The sequence below is a fragment of the Rhinolophus sinicus genome, linkage group LG14 (assembly GCF_036562045.2).
Source record: "Rhinolophus sinicus isolate RSC01 linkage group LG14, ASM3656204v1, whole genome shotgun sequence".
Classification (NCBI taxonomy): domain Eukaryota; kingdom Metazoa; phylum Chordata; class Mammalia; order Chiroptera; family Rhinolophidae; genus Rhinolophus; species Rhinolophus sinicus.
The window spans coordinates 34950386-34966436 of record NC_133763.1 but is presented as its reverse complement, the minus strand read 5'-3'; the positions used below and the strand labels follow the sequence as shown (position 1 = coordinate 34966436).

Here is a 16051-nt window from a genome sequence, read left to right as displayed (position 1 = left end):
CATATAGCATGCCACCCAAAGGTGAGTTGATGAAGGCAGCCCCAGAAGGTCTCCATAGAAATGGCCCCAGGGTTGTCTCCAAAGAGCCCTGCTAGAGTTGCCATGGTAAACAACCAGGCTAGATTGCTATATTCAGTTCTCTGCAAGAGTCGCCATGGTGACTGCAAAGGATGGCTCCTTAGAAGGACCTCACAAGGGCGTGTTTCCATGGTGACCCTATCCTGAAAATTTCTAAGCAACTTCCCTTCCATTGTTCTGTGACCAATCATGTCAGGTTCATTTTGAGAGTAACCCAGGAAGGTTTCTCCAAAAGATACCATCGTAAGACATAGGGATTTTGAAAGGAGGTCTGTAAACAAATAAACTGCTTGAAAATGTAAATGGTACCATTCACAAATCATGAAACTAGTCCCTATACATTTTAGGAAGAATCTGTTTTGAGGGGTAACAAAAAAATACTTGCAATGTCTCTGTTAACGTAATGTCTGTTTCAAATCAGTTAATTAAAAGTATCTTACAGAATATAATGCAGATAATTGGAGTTTCAAATTTCTCCAATCTTACAAAATAGCAGCTAACTAGGTAAAAAATACTTTGTAGGGGACCTGACACACACAAAAAATGGAATCATAAATAGAGATGGATCATTAGGCTATAATGGAGTATCAAGGAAATTTTTATAGAGCAAAAGACAAAATATTTGCAAGTCAAATGAAAGAAAATTTTTTTTTTTTTTAGTTAAGTTGGGAAAGCCTAGCCATATTTGGGCCCAAGCTATTTTTTCCTGTGTTTTTGTGGTTGGAATAATCCCAACTACTTTTCCTTTCCATTTAAAATATGAATATAAGCCACTCTGAACAGGTGCTTGGTTTTTAAGCCACTTTAGCATTCTCCTAAAACTTTAAAATAATTAACTTTTTCTAGTATTTACTCAAGGGCAAAATTTTATGTAATCAGTAATTTCAATATCATTAAAAATTATTTAACAAATAAAAATCCTACAGTTCAAAAGATACAATTTCTGTACATGTGCCCACACTTTTTTTGTTCCTTCCAGTTGACTCTTTAAATTAAACACACACACACACACACACACACACACACACACACACACACACACAGCTTACTGAATGAAGAGAGTTAATATTGGGTTTCCTCTCTATTTTCCTTATTTTGCAGTAAAAGCAAATATGATTTTCCCATGAGCATTAGTTGTACTGCTTATACACTTTCTGTTATTCTCTCTCCCAGACTCTATTCTCCTACTCTGTCCCCAGCAGCCCATCACTTCCCATCCACAGTCCATGCAGGAGAATGAACTTGAGTCAGAAAAATAAACACAGTCAAGAAAGAAGAGGCTAATTCAGTAACTTTTTAGTGACATCTCAGTGCTTTACATGCTGATTTTTTAGACTTCTTGTTTCAAGCCTTCAGTAGGTTTTTATGAATCATAGCAGTCATTGCGATTTTCATTCATTGATTCACAAAATATTTATAGAGTGACCACCAAGTACCAAGCACTGTTTTAGGGGCTGAGAACATGTCAGGAAACAAAACTTTCCTGCCCTGAAGGTGCTTAGATTATAGACAAGGAGAGAAGGAAAGATAATATAAAGAAAAACCGTAATGAAATCATATCTTGTGCTAGAAAATTAAACTAGGGAAAAAAAATTAAATCAGGGAAAAGGTAGGCTGAGTCCCAAGTCAGATTCAGATGGGGACTATAATACTAGTGATAACATGGGAGTTTCAGGGACTCCCCTACTCACCTGCCATGTGTGTATTCAATACTAATCTAAATCTTTAAATAATAATAATTTCAAAAAAAATTAAGGCTTTCCCATTTGAAAGTCTCTTTCATAGAGAACTCAGTAGAGTTAACTAAGCAACAATCAATTTTTCCCATTTGATACTTGCTGTCTGAGATACTGCATGATCTCTGGGGATCATGTGCTACCATTACCCCCAGCCCCACTTCAGTTTCAAGAACTGTAGAACTTGGCCCTGTTACTCCACCTTCCAAGCCTCTTTGTCAATTTTAAAATTAGAATACTAATTCTATTCGGATAGTATTATTCTGAAAATATGCAAAGACAATAAAATATAAATACTGAAATACTGTGGTTGATAATATCATGTCTGGAATAATAATATAATGCTTGGAACAGAAGAGTGTCCCTTTAGAATACTTCAGGGAAAAAAAGTGAGAAAAGAGATGAAAACAGTTGGGCAAAATATTGGGAACTAATGAAGTCCAGTGACAGGTATATGAGTCCATTAAATCATTGGACCTCGTTTTACATTTGAAAATTTCAATTAAAAAAGTATTTTAAGGGGTGGCCGGTTAGCTCAGTTGGTTAGAGCATGGTGTTGATAACACCAAAGTTGCCAGTTCAATCCGCACATGGGTCACTGTGAGCTGCACCCTCCTTTAAAAAAAATAAAAAAGTATTTTAAGAAAAGAATTAAACTTGAAAACAAAGATACTTCTACTTTGTAAAGGTTTTTATAATAACTAGGAAAAAATGTATAGGAACACAAATTTATTTTGTATAAATGTCTTATAAAACTAGAAAAGAGTGGATGGATTTATATACTGAGTACTTACTAACCTTCTAGAACAATGCTAGGTACTTTCCCATACCTTCTTCTAACACTAATTAAAAAAATTAAAAAATGAATTTCATATTTTACTCATTGTAAGAGACAACGTAAGACAGAAAGGCAGAAAAGTATCATTGTTAAGCTTGCAGACTCGCTAGGTTCTCAATGTATAATAGATTTGGGGGAGAAATTTTACTATCCTTTGCTGAATGCTTAAAAACAAGCATGTGATGGAGCTCTTCATTGCTAATAAATATTTTAGATAACAAATTCTATATAATTATACCAAGAAACTTAAAAACTTACCAGATCACTATCTCCCTTTTTATAGGTCAAAGCTTCAACTTTGGAATCCAGTTCTGCTTGTATTTGGTCTCTTCTTTTCATAACACCCTTCATATTAAAACACAGAGATTTAATAAGCTTTGTATAACAAAAATATGCATTTCCGAATATAAATAGCATCTCTTACCCAAGTCATCATTCACTTGGGGACATAATGACTTAAAAAATACTTTTTAATCTCTAAAAGCTAAACTGAAAGCAAATATTTAAGAGTGTTTTCTTCATAAATCCTTTAGTATTAGTTTTCCAAATGCACATCTTACTGGTTTAAGTATTTTATTTACAATTTTTGATGGAGTACTCTAGGCATGTACCATTCTTCAAAAAGAGCAAAGGACAAAACAAATGAAAAATCAGTGGGAACACTGAAAATATATACTATGGTATAAACTAATTGCAGTTAAGAGTTCACATGGGCCACTCACCTGAAAAACTCTACAATCACTGGCAGCCCTTTTATCTGACTCCAAAATATGGTTCATCAGTCAAATACAGTGGGGAATCAGAAAATTGAAGTATGCATTCACATCTTAAGATTTTATTTTAGCTTAAAATATATAAATATTAGTCAATTAGCCAAGGTTTTGATTAGAAATCCGGTCTCTTCTTTGACTGACAGGAGTTATACCTTGTTTTCTTGAATAACCATGATTTCATGTTTCAGTGTCGCTAGTAAACTTAATACACCCGTCTGAAGGAATTTGAATGCAGAATTAATCTGTATCTTTTACAATGTCTGCTAGTCTTTCCTTTGGTGATTCACTTTTCTTACAAGACATTTTACTTAGGCTTCCTGGGCACAAGGACTCTTTTTATCTGTAATCATCTTTCACTAGTTTTCATAGTATTAATTAAACAATGAAATTGTAATAATGAACACGAGTTGCCTAAACAGGCTAAGAAAAAATAAAACTAGTCTGGGTAAGCAAACAATTCAACCAGGGGGAATGGAAGTACAGGACATACAAGAGAAGGGCCTTAATCACATACAGGTCTTTGGGGTATTTTCAGAGGAAGGGAAGAATGTGGACACAAATTAGGTAAAGAGGCCACATAAGATGGCTCTATAGTGTTTGAGTGAGACCTGAAAGGCATTAAGGATAAAAAGTATCCTGAAAAATACTCAGTCTAGTTTTGTGTTTGTGGAACCATGCTTAAAACATTCAAAAGAGATTAACATTTCTAGCATTTTTAAAGAAATAAATAGAAAATTAAACTGATTGTCACAAATTCTTTTCTGTTTATTTCAATGTTTGCCATTTATGTCAGGAACCCCTTCCCTCTTCTAACCCAAATGACACTTACTACAATTTAGTCTCATTTAAGGTCTGTTTTCATAAATGTGAAGTATTGTGCTTCATATAGGTAGAAATATTTTAGGAAAGAGGTTGCTTCAGAGGACAGCTAATAAAAATTATACAAATGTAATCATTTTGTCAAGGCATATACTTTTCATTATTTTAGCTCACATTAAATAAAACATTCCAATATAATACAAAACCAGAACTGCAACATAAATGCTACTGATTATACCCTAGGTGTCTACAAATTAACACAATCAAATGAGGACCTAAAAAATAACTCTTTCTAACTGCTATTACAATTTTTCCACACCTTTAACAATGCATGATTTAAACTGTATAATTTCCATCTTGACATAAAAATGAGCAAAACACATCTAATAAGAAAAAATAATATACTATTTTTAATGATACAAATCAGATCTCTGAACAGCCACAGAGAGGAGATCAATAATGGAGTAAACCAATGGAATGCAGCCAAGGAACTTGATGGAGACAAAGAGGAGACTCCTCAGTGTGAAACACGGGAGGCCTCTGGGAAGTGAGAAGCATTTGTTTATGGACAACCCCAATAAAGTCAAGTAATAGCAGAAACCTGAAATGTCCACAAAATACTTAATGACTCTGTGAAAGGAAAACCTCAATATGATAAGCATGAAAGAGGCAGATCTCATGCTGAAAGACTAAGAGAGCTTTTCTTACCAAGACAGAAGCAAAAAAAAAAAAAAAAAAAAAAATCCCTCAAATCAAGAGTTCATGAAAGCAAAAACCATGACTCCAGTTATAAATGGCTGATGAAATGGGATATATTTGAACGTAAGCTGAGTCCTCCCCCCACCGCCACCCTAAAACACTGAAACTTGAGGGTATCGGTTTGACTGTTCAAGGTACTGTGAGCAGAGGATAATGCTGGATGAAAAACATTAGCTGTGCAGATAGCATCTCTAAATCCCAAATATCTGGAAACCTTAACTTAAACTGAGGCAGTTAAATGCAAAACTTTGATATAAGAGGAATAAAAGCCTTTTCAAATAGTGAAAGAAAAACACTTTAATTTGAAGGATTTCTTTTTAGAAGCATCCAGAAGGCAGAACAAACATCAAGATCCTACTCAAGGACTTTCCACATAATACTAAATATATTGCTAGATCAAATAGTCTACCTGGAAGCAGGAAGACAACTCTTTCAGGAAAAGAAATTTCTAAAGCGCTAAAAAATTTTAAAGTAAAATTTTAAAAGGCTGCAAAAACTAATCATATTCCCAGTGTAAATCTTGGCTGAGGGTGCTTCAGATGTATGTATAAATATTCCTATCTTTATTAATATATTCTTCCACTCACCAATCATTGGTGCAGTGAACAAATATTCATTGAGCATCTACATGCAAAGCATCCTCCTAGGACAGAAGGATAGTGGTGAAAAACAGAAATAGAAACTGCATTTATAAAGCTTATAATCAGGTCAGTCAGGGACTAAAGTAAAAGTATAATTAGGTGTTCTTACCATTAACATTTCACTATAAAGCACATACTCATGTACGACAGGAAGCAGGGCCTCTGAGAGTCCAGACATCCGTTTTTCAGTGGCCTTACAGCATTTGTCAATGCAGCTGGCAACACCACTTAGAGTATCCACCAGATCTTCTTCTGACGCTGACCAAAGAATATGAATCGGGCCATATTCTTTCATTTCATCAAAATATTCTAAAAAAGATTAAATTCTTCAATTTATAGAAGTTTTTAAGATCCCTGTTTACAGACAGTAAGAAAGGGACTTATTTTTTCTCATTGTTTTGCCCAAGTTCTTATACATGAACATAAGAAATTTGATATGCTTTTTCATTAAATTAACTGGTCATGCCAGTTTGCTCAGGTTAGTCCTTGAACGATTGCTATCCAGGGGTAATCAATAGTAGCATCCTTTTTCAAAGTGTCCTGGCTTGGATGGTGAATTACATGATCACCGTGTCTATCATGAACTTCTGCCTACCAAACATACTACACTTGAGTGTCGCACAGGGAACATGACCTACACAAAACTTGTCTTCTTTCTCCCTTTGTCCTGATTACATATCCTACTTAACAGTAATTGCTTCGAGGGATCTAAGCAAACAGTCTGGGGTACATTCTACACTCACACCTGCACAGAGCCAGTCAATCAGCAATCCCAGTATACCTTAATCTTTTCTATTTATCTATTATCTATCTATCTATCTATCATCCATCCATCCATCCATCCATCCATCCATCCATCCATCCATTTATCTACCTACCTACCTGTTTATCCCCACTTCCACTGTCACCAGCATCTCTGACATGCACTACTGCAAAGGACTTTTAACTATTCTCCCTCTTTCCATTTTTGTCTCAATATATAAACACTAAAGCTTTATAGCTGAATTATAAAGTCCTTTCTGATCATGTCCAACTCTTGGATTCTCTTCCAAAGATATGTCAATTTGAGCCAAAATAACTGCTCACTCATGAATATCTAACTCAAACATTGCACATATATTGGGCCGGGCCGGTGGCTCAGGCGGTTAGAGCTCCGTGCTCCTAACTCCGAAGGCTGCTGGTTCGATTCCCACATGGGCCAGTGGGCTCTCAACCACATGGTTGCCAGTTCAATTCCTCGAGTCCCGCAAGGGATGGTGGGCTCTGCCCCCTGCAACTAAGATTGAACACGGCACCTTGAGCTGAGCTGCCTCCCGGATGGCTCAGTTGTTGGTTGTAGTGTGTCCTCTCAACCACAAGGTTGCTGGTTCAAATCCCGCAAGTTGCTGTGCCCCTGCAACTAGCAACGGCAACTGGACCTGGAGCTGGGCTGCGCCCTCCACAACTAAGACTGAAAGAACAACAACTTGAAGCTGAACAGAACCCTCCACAACTAAGATTGAAAGGACAACAACTTGACTTGGAGAAAAGTCCTGGAAGTACACACTGTTCCCCAATAAAGTCCTGTTCCCCTTCCCCAATAAAATCTTTAAAAAAAACAAACAACAACAACATTGCACATATCCCTCTCCCTTGCCCTCTATCATTTTTATCATCTGACAAACTACTTCTAATGCCTTAAGTTAAATAAACAAATTAAATTAACCTCTTCTGATTCTGTTCCAAAAGATTCTTAGATGCTTTGTCCTCAATGAGCCTATCACAATTTTCTACTTCTACTGAAGCTTATTAAAATTTTATACTTCTATTATCCCACTCTAGTATGATTGCTTGCATAAGTGACATACTCCTAGACCATATACTCCTTAAAACAGGAACTGAGTCTTATTCTTTTTTAATCTCAAAGTCTGATACATAATGTGTTCAATAAATATTTTCACATCAATGAAAGAATAAATGAATAACAAAAGACTATTCAGTGCTTGATAAGCCATTTTTTCAAAAAATTGGATTTAAAAATCTGAATATTCTTACATTTTTGCTTTTACACTATCAACTTTCAGTGATAGACAGCTTTTTATAGTAGAGAATATATAAGCAATAAGCATTTTTATGCCTAATATCCATATAAATAAAACTAAATTCTCTATATTTGATCATCTAACTACTCATTAGTGCTAGTTGCAATGTTATACTGCTCTAAATTAAAATACTAAAACTTCAAAAGGTTGCAAATTAAAAAAATATTTAAAAATTTTTTTAATTAAAATTTTTTTAATTGTTTCTAATTTTAAAAAAATCAAAAACAATGGAAATAATAGTTGTCATCCAATGATGGCATTAAGTTTAATAACCACGAGAGAGCCCTTCCAAACTGTGCCCTCCTGATCTAGGCCTATCCTATATTTTAAATAAATGGCCATACTAAACTAGTGTTTCTAGAAAATAAAATGTCCTCCTTCATTGCCTTTCTCAATGTGTGTGTGTGTGTGTGTGTGTGTGTGTGTATCAATGTGTATCATTTAACCTGTGCAATAGTTATTTTTATCAATGATAAAACACAGAGCTTCCTTAAAATTCTAAACTGTGCATACATAGCACTCAAATCACATTTGTATGCAAACACTAAATGAGGTGCACTGTAACTTGTCTGTTAATACACTGGTTTCCCCCACTAGACTGTAAGCTCAAGGACAGGTACCATTTTATTTCTTCTTTAATCTCCAGCACAGAGAAACAGCACAACATGTGGTCAATATAAACTTGCCAAACAAACTGGGGAACACCAAATAAAACAAAATAAAATAAAAAACTGAATAAAAAAATAAAAAGATAAACCAGTAGTTATGATCAAATTCTTTGATTTGATTATGAATGAAATACCCTATACAGCTTAGACTCCCAAAGCTACAAAAGGAAACATTCCATCAATTTGAACAGAACCTTGAGAAGTGGGCTTTACATTCTAAAGACAAAAAAATTCCTCAAGTTCAGACCAGTGGCATTCACTCCCTGAATATAACAGCTCAAATTTATGAAGTTTCTCACAAAATCCAGTCTTCCTTCTGAGCATTTCATAAACATGAGAGTATATCAAAGATTTTTCACCTATTCTCTTGCACCAGCAAATATAAAACATATTGATATTTTATAAAATTCTTAAGTATCAAGAGTTTCCAGGAGCCTCTGTGAATTGCTATCCCATTTAACTATACATCAAGAATCTACTTAACAGAATTGGAGTCACAGAACCCAGTTAACACAATTAGCTTTTTGAGATAATAAAAAAATGACATGGTAAACGCAAGGGCAGACCAGGAAGACTTTAAAACAAACTATTCAACTATGTTCATTCACAATAATGACCTCATCAAGTGTCAATGCATAGAAAAGGAAAATAGAGAAAGCGGAATTTATGTTCAGCTATAACAATTTTTTTCTATATCTCTTTTAATAACCAATCAATACTTGATAAGCAGATTTTCCTATGACCAAAACTTATATTCAATTATTTTTGTTAATCATTGAAAATATTTTAATTGAGCACCTACCATGTGTTAGGCACTATCTAGATACTAGAAATAAAAACAAATGTTTTCTCTTTTTGTCCTGATTGAGCTTATAGTTGAATGTGTAACACAGACAAAAAAAAAAAGCAAGCCGTCAATATACTTTAATTAATTCATTTCTAAAACCAATTTATATTAGTAAACATATTTTCCAACTTAGCCATTTTTTAAATATAGGTAAATGTAACTAACAAATTAGCAAACTCTCATCATGGTATTAGAAAAAAAAACATGGACTACAGTCTAACTTATAAATTTAAATGAAAAAAAAAGAAAATAGGGAAAGGAAATAGTGCTAGAAAAAATAAGGAAAAGGACGTAGTTTCCAATATATAAGTCTCTAGTTCCTGAACCATCACCTCTTTACTTTTCAATCTATGGTCCATGTTGAACATCTGAGACCAACTTAGTACAACTACATCCAAAATCTTGAGGTCAGGGCTCACTTTACCACTGTTATTATAAAAGGGAAAAAAAGCAGCTAGTGATTGATTAGAGCAAATGGGGACTGGCCATGACTACCTTCAAAGTCATTTGGAATCAGACATTTTCACAATTTATCTGGGCATGAGCCACACTTTGAAGGCAAAATTCTAACTCAACGTTACGCGATCCCTCATATAAATAGCTTGGAGGTCACCACTCAGTAAAATGCTGAACAGACTGAAAAATCAACAACTTTTCTTGGAACTGCAAGAGAGGAGAGGACACAGGACAAATGGCTGTCCCCAAAGTTGGAAAGACAAGGAAAGACAACTTTGGCAAATACAAGGAATGAGCACAGACTCAAGAGCAGAAAACACCACTGGAAACAATGCTGGGGTAGGGAGACTGTAACTATAACTGATAAATTGCTGAAGGCTCAGGGTGAACAACTCTAAGAGGTAAAAACTCCAGGGGGACCGAGTCACGAGGACTCCCACAAGATTATAAGATTTACCTCTAGGAGCTTGACTAGGTTCCCACTGTAAATACTGGATAAAAATGACACCTGCTTCCTGTAGGGGAAATGAACCATTTTTGAAATAGCCAGAGCACTCTGTTCTTCTCAACCAGGCCTGACCTCAGGGAAAACTAGTTAACCAGAGTCTAACCTGGCGGGGTTTTCAGAGCCTAACTGACCTGGAGGAATGGAAATACCCAGCTCCAGTCCACTCCAGCCATCCTGTCCCAAGAAAGAGGGGGAAGGAGGTCTGCAGAACTTTTGTGAAGTTCACAGCCCAAAGCCACAGGCTCACTAAGGGCTGAGACCTAATTACAGGACTGTAGCACACTTACCTCCCCTCTCCCACACCTCCTACTAAAGGCCTATTTGCACAGTGCCTGTTCCCCAGTACATGTGGATGGCTATCAAGAAAAAAATTACAAGGCTTACTAAAAGGCAAAAAACACAATCTAAAGAGACAGAGCATGCATCAGAACCAGACATGACAGGGATACGGGGACGGTCAGACCAGGAATTTAAAACAACGATAACTAATATGCTAAGGGCACTATGGATAAAGTAAACAGCATGCAAGCACAGATAGGCACTGGAAGCAGAGAGATGGAAATATGAAGGAAGAACCAAAAAGAAACTCGAACTTAATGTTGTTTCACTACACTAACAAATGTGAAAAGCCATGAGAAATTAAACAAATTTAAAGTCACATATCAGTGAGTCTACATACCCCTTTCTTCCTTGTAAATTCTCTGAGATATTTTATCTATCAAATTTATTTTCTGGCTAAATATTTCAATAAAGTCATTCATTTCCATGAACTCCTCTGGGCGGCTTTTAACTCCTCTCATTGACAATGCCACCGCTCTGACTGTCTGCCCCATCTTGCTGAGTAATCCTGGCCCTTGCTTCTTGTGAGAAGAGAGTTCCTAGAAACAAACAAACAAAAAAGAAATACTTGTGGTCAAGCAAATAACAATATTCCAACACCCAACAACTACCAAAAAAAAACACAAAAAAAAACAACAAAACAAAAAAAACCCACCTAATTAGAAGAATAAAATAAAGATAATAAAAATGTTTTATACAAATCATTTTTCATATTAGTTTGAAGCAGATGAGTTTTATTAGGATACAGTTCTTTTAAGTCTCAGTGTCCCTTATAATCCTTTTCAAAGTACTCATGTAAAACATGTATATGTACTTTCTCAGAGAATGGATCTTTAAAAGAAAAGGGTTTATGGAGAGAATTGTGCTTTTCTCCATAGATAAGAGGAAGATGCTGGAGAAGATAAGAGGATGACGGGATATGTAATCTACATTTTATATTAGGGATTTAATGGAAAAAAAAGGATTGAGAGAAGATTTCTCAGGGCCTAAACAGCTCCTTTAAAAAAAAAAAATTGGGAAATTCTTTAGTTATAAAAACAGCAAACATGTACTGAAAGTTCATGTTCCAGGTACTGCCTCTCATTTTTACATACGGAACTCAACAATAACACTCTGAGGTAGGTTCTATGATTACTCTCATGTTATGGAAGACAACAGAGGCACAGGAAGGTTAAGGTCTTGCTTAAGGTCCAAGGCCAATTAAGTGGTGGACAAGGATTGGAGACGAGGCAGTATGACTGCAGAGGCTTCATTGCTAACCACTAACCTGCCTTGCCTTCTTAAAGTCACTAGGATAGTTTGTAAATAGATACCCCCTGACCATAGTTCCTCAACTAACTGAAATGGGTAAACTGTAACACCCCCTCCACTAGCTGGCTGGAGAGAAAGATTTTTAATAAGATATGTAGCTAGCTGTTTCATAGTTAACCTGGAGGGATAGCTACAGAGTTGCGAAACAGAAAAAACTGCTATAAAAGATACACTACACAGAAATATCCTTTCAGAAGTATGAGATATTAAAAAACACCAAGAAGGAGGACAAGAGATTCTGAGGATGGTTGTAGCACTAGTGGGAAAGTAGATTTGGGATCATATAAAAGTTGAAAAGTAATACACAAGAAAAAATCTATATACAACAAGGCTGACTATGAAATTCACAGATAAAAACATTATTGATTGTTATTTGCCCACATAGTAAATAACATATTAACTTTCTCCAGTTTTATTCCTGAATGTCTTACACAAAATAATATATATTCTATATACATATATAGAATATATTATATAATACATATATTATAGGTAATATATATGTATATATATAAAGTAAACTTATTTCTTTCCAAGTCAGTATCACTCTGTGTATAAATAACAACAGATGCCCAGCTTGACCAGGCCACACATCCATCCAGGAGTGCCACAGCATCATTTGATAGAGTGAACATTATAGTGACAGCACAAGCCACAGTGGGCAAGCTGTGCTGCAACTGTTGACTGCAGAGAATATCTCTAACAGCTTCTAAGGTTCTGGAGTCAGGCCACAAAGTCATTTCACGTAAGTCACAAAGGGCTTCCAGACAGCAAGACTCTGTCAAAATTGAGATGAACCGCTTTTTAGCTTGTATGACTTTGGCGACAACTGAGACATATGAAATTCAACATTGGTCAGTAATTGTTTAATATTGACTGTCCTACTCATTATCTTTCTTGATGAGTTATATCTTCATAGGAGAAAAGAAAAATAAGAGGAACATATAAGGTTTCTATATTAGAAATTAGACCTCATTCAACAGGTAATTGAAGGAAAAGTAAGAAAATTGTTATGTATCTAGCTATCTATCAATTCATCCATACATCCAACTATCCAGTTAATAAAGACCTTAATCTTACCTTGAAAAGCCCTAACTTACAAACCCATAACTGCTCAAAACAGTGTCAGTAAAAGAAACATATTTCTGTATGTTCACTATTGGCTATATATGCAAAGAGTACCCTGACATTAAAAAAACAAAATCAGCTACCAAGAGAAATATGAGTAGGTAACATGTGAAAAAGGTACAAGAGCTCTGAAATATTTACATGTATATTTGACACAGAGTTAAATCTGAAGGATATCTCTCCAAAGTATAAAAATCCATCTTAATTTAAGGACACTGTTGCCTGATTTATAAACATAAAGAAGAGGAAGGATACACCCTACTATACATGTAGATACTGTAGGATTATGAGTATAAATCAAAATTCTTTACCCGTGCTTGTGCAGTAAGAAAAATTTTGAAGTCTTCATTAAATGTTAAAGTTGGATGATCAGCAATTCGGTTCAAAAATTTATGCAGTGCCTTCCTGCGTGTCTCAATGAAATCATCGTTGAAGCGTTCCACCATTCCTTTCACTATAAACTTTTCTGGCAAAGGCTGAGGTGGAAAAATTGTAAAACAGTATCTGAGCATGATGTGGCACAGCATTACATGAGATTCTACACTTTTCCTTTTCAGAACACTATCTGAACATGTGATCACTTCTTATAAAAATAATTTTTAGAAATTCACAATGCTAAAACCAAAAACGGCAAACTTCACATATTACAATAGTTAAAAAAAATCAATATGCAGACTGAAAAATTTAAAAACAAATGTTTCTAAGATAAATGAATTACACTGAATATAAAGGTCTGAAATTTGTTTTTAGGCATTCTAATGATGCACAAGACAAAAATGGCAGCTATTCTATGAGAAAAAACAAACTTACTGGAATAATCAGAGTGGGGTGTGCTTCTTCAAGTTTTCCTTTTAACCAAAGGAAATCTTGATAACGTCTCCTAACTTCAAATTCGCTGGAATCAAATTCCCCACGAGATGTCTGAAGAAAGTAGGAGAAAATAACAGCACATGCAAAATAAGACAGAAGACATTTGCCTAATGTTATTTTAGACATTCTAAATTAAATGGGTCTCTAAGAAACATTAACAAATTCTAATTATTCAGTGTTTGTCAGCCTGTACTTTTTTCCCCCATCATCGATTCATGTAGCAGCTGAAACAAAGCAAACTTTCCAGTATTCCCAGAAAGAAAGCAAACATCATGCTCAAATTTAAAATCCTAACTGAAAAATCTGTCTTAGAGCCACCATCTGCCTTCCACAAGATTTTAACTAGTATTATCTTTGGCATGACTTTCTTGCTAACAAGAAAGTGTGTTCTGAATTTAGGTTTCAAATATATTTCTTTTCTCAAGATGATTAGAATTTGGAATTTGAGGAAAGTCCTATATTGCAATTTGGAAAATAACATGAGCATAACCGAGGAAAATGGTTTCTTGAAATTTGCTCAAATAAATTGCTTTGCTAAAATTTGCTTTCAGTATATGAAAATTATAACATTTTATAGAGTGATTTTACCACTGTTTTAAAAATGTTACTAATGGAGATTTGATGTGAAAAGAAAATATTCCTGTCATTCTCAATGGATTGTATTTTGAGTTATATGCCTAAACTCTTAAAAATTAAGCAAAATATTAAAATATCTATTCTCAGCAAACCAAAAATCTATGCCAACACATATGAAAAGAAGAACATAGGTACAATATCATACAGTGTATCTCAGTAAACCGTTCCATTTTTAGTAGAAAAAAGTAGAGGTAAGTAAGATGTAGAAGTCTAAAGAATTAAATGTTCACAAAACACCATAAAATCTTAACTATTATGTAAAATAGTACAAGTTATAGGAATGGTAAAAATAGAAAAACTAAATCTAGTAGAAACACAGTTTAACTATATATATGTGTGTGTATATATATATATACACACAAAACGTGGTTTAAAGTCCTCATTAAAAAATATTTACTGAACACCTCCTTGTATCAGGCACATATGTGCAGGTTCACTATGGATTTTCAAGAAAAGAAATTGGCGTAACTAACAATAAAAAACATTCAAAACTAGGGAGTTAAAATAAGATTGAGCTTTATATGTCCTCAAGAATTCCCAGCTCTAAACCTAAAACAATTTGATATAAATTCCAGCAAAGGAAGACATATAATCAAGGCAAACAATGGTTGATTCTGTTCTCATCAGTCTGTCACTGACCTAAAAGAGTTTTCTAACATACTGCAATAACAGAGGCGAATTATGTCTTGAGGACAGTGTGTTCTTTCTTCCTACTGTAAGACTTTATTCTACTCCTAAAGGGTGCCACACACACAGGTTGCCAAAAAAATGTATATACATTTTAAGAAAGGAAAACTGTATTAAAATTTTAATACTCAATATATACCGGTAACAAAAGATAAATAAGGCACTTTTGACTTCTGTAAGAGGTGCTCAAAGTGGTTACCATAAGCATCCAGACACTTCTGATTATGGCAAACTACTGTTTGAGCAACATTGACCAAAATATCCACCTGTATACATTATTTTGGCATACTGTGTGTGTGTGTGCACACGTGTGTATACGTATATATAGTCTGACAATTAAGTTCGTGAACTTATTGCAACGATGCTAACCTTTTTTGATATCAGAGGGGTTATTCATTATGACTTTGTACCAACTGGACAAACAGTTAACCAAGTTTACTATTTGTAAGTGCTGAAAAGGCTGCGTGAAAAAGTTAGACGACCTGAACTTTTTGCCAACAGTTCATGGCTCTTGTACCATGACAATGCACCAGCTCACACAGCACTATCTGTGAGGGAGTTTTTAGCCAGTAAACAAATAACTGTATTGGAACACCCTCCCCACTCACCTGATCTGGGCCCCAATGACTCCTTCCTTTACCCGAAGATAAAGGAAATATTGAAAGGAAGACATTTTGATGACATTCAGGACATCAAGAATAATACGACAATAGCTCTGATGGCCATTCCAGAAAAAGAGTTCCAAAATTGCTTTGAAGGGTGGACTAGGTGCTGGCGTTGGTGCATAGCTTCCCAAGGGGAGTGCTTTGAAGTTGACTGCAGTGATATTCAGCAATGGGGTATGAGCACTTTTTCTCGGATGAATTTGCGAACTTA

The 16051-nt window shown here is 35.0% G+C and overlaps 1 protein-coding gene across 4 annotated transcripts in view; it reads right to left on the bottom strand.

Annotated features, from left to right (window-relative positions):
- SNX7 (sorting nexin 7) overlaps positions 1 to 16051 on the bottom strand; it is a 599355-nt gene that overhangs the window by 138052 nt on the left and 445252 nt on the right. For all 4 annotated transcript variants that reach the window (XM_074318369.1, XM_074318370.1, XM_074318368.1 and 1 more), the window contains exons 3-7: positions 13793 to 13903; positions 13294 to 13458; positions 10884 to 11082; positions 5754 to 5953; positions 2911 to 2997 (exon numbers count right to left, since the gene is read on the bottom strand). In XM_074318369.1, coding sequence (XP_074174470.1) covers positions 2911 to 2997; positions 5754 to 5953; positions 10884 to 11082; positions 13294 to 13458; positions 13793 to 13903 — 762 coding nt within the window. The remainder of the gene's footprint in view (positions 1 to 2910; positions 2998 to 5753; positions 5954 to 10883; positions 11083 to 13293; positions 13459 to 13792; positions 13904 to 16051) is intronic.